The sequence below is a fragment of the Nicotiana tomentosiformis genome, chromosome 2 (assembly GCF_000390325.3).
Source record: "Nicotiana tomentosiformis chromosome 2, ASM39032v3, whole genome shotgun sequence".
NCBI classification, from domain to species: Eukaryota; Viridiplantae; Streptophyta; class Magnoliopsida; order Solanales; family Solanaceae; genus Nicotiana; species Nicotiana tomentosiformis.
Genome location: NC_090813.1, coordinates 171,356,429 through 171,357,550, shown reverse-complemented (window position 1 = coordinate 171,357,550; position 1,122 = coordinate 171,356,429). Strand labels below are relative to the sequence as shown.

Genomic DNA, 1,122 nt, shown 5'->3' with positions numbered 1-1,122 from the left:
CACTAGCCTTGTTCAGGCAGGGAGGTGCTCAGACACCTGCCACTCGTACTCAAGAGCAGGTGGTGCAAGGACTTCAGACACCGGGGATACTACCTGCCCACCCGGTTATAGTTGCTCAGGCTCAAGCCTCCATCATTCAGTGGGGCTGAGTCATATGATGCTCAGGACTTCCTGGATAGGTGTCAGTGGATTCTTCGCATGTCAGGTATTCTGGAGACTAGTAGGGTCTTATTTACTACTTTTTAGCTGTCAGGGGAAACCTTCAGATGGTGGGATGCCTATGAGCGGATCAGGCCAATTGGCGTTGCACCACTTACATGGCACAAGTTGTCCGTTCTCTTCTTGGAGAAGTTTGTGCCATTGACCCGCTGAGAGGAGTTACGTAGGCAGTTTGAGCAGCTACGCCAGGAGGGTATGTCCGTGACCCAGTACGAGATGAGATTTTCAGAGTTGGCTCGTCACATGATCTGGTTGGTTCCCATAGAGAGGGAGAGGGTTAAGAGGTTCATTGATGGCCTCAACTGTGGAATAAGGTTTGTCATTACTCGGGAGATTGCAACAGCTTCTAGGTTCAACAAGGTGGTTGATATTGCTAAACGGCTTGAGCTGGCTCTCAGTCAGGAGTGTGAGGAGAGGGAGGCCAAGAGGCCTCGTGGTTCGGGTGGTTTCAGTGGTGTTTCTTCTGGAGGGCAGTCCCACCATAGTAGGGATCGTCCTTATAGGCCTGCTCAGATGGCTCGTTCGGTTCATCGTGGTGCATCATTTATCCATAGTTCCTATAATGATCGTTCGGGTCAATCATCCTTTAGTGCATTACCAGCACAAAGTTCTTACCATGATTCACCTTCCCAGGCTTCTACCAGCAGTTCCTCGGGTTATCCAAGTTAATAGCTCGTCATGAGGGGTTGCTACGAATGCGGGGATTTGAGCCATCTCAAGAGAGATTGACCTAGGTTATTAAGTAGGGCTCCACAATAGAGGTCCCAGGCTCTGACGTCTGCACCAGTTACTTCGCCACCCGCCCAGCCAGCTCGGGGTAGGGCTCAGGCAGCTAGAGGTCGCCCTAGAGGTGGAGGCCGATCATGTGGTAGTCAGGCTCCATTCTATGCTATCCTTGCCAGG

The 1,122-nt window shown here is 51.6% G+C and overlaps 1 protein-coding gene across 1 annotated transcript; it reads left to right on the top strand.

Moving 5' to 3' along the window:
- The first annotated feature begins 435 nt into the window (after nucleotides 1-435).
- Nucleotides 436-888, top strand: LOC138906079 (uncharacterized). Its single transcript, XM_070194601.1, has one exon. It carries the CDS (start codon nucleotides 436-438, stop codon nucleotides 886-888), a length of 453 nt encoding a protein of 150 aa, XP_070050702.1.
- The last annotated feature ends 234 nt before the right edge of the window (nucleotides 889-1,122 follow it).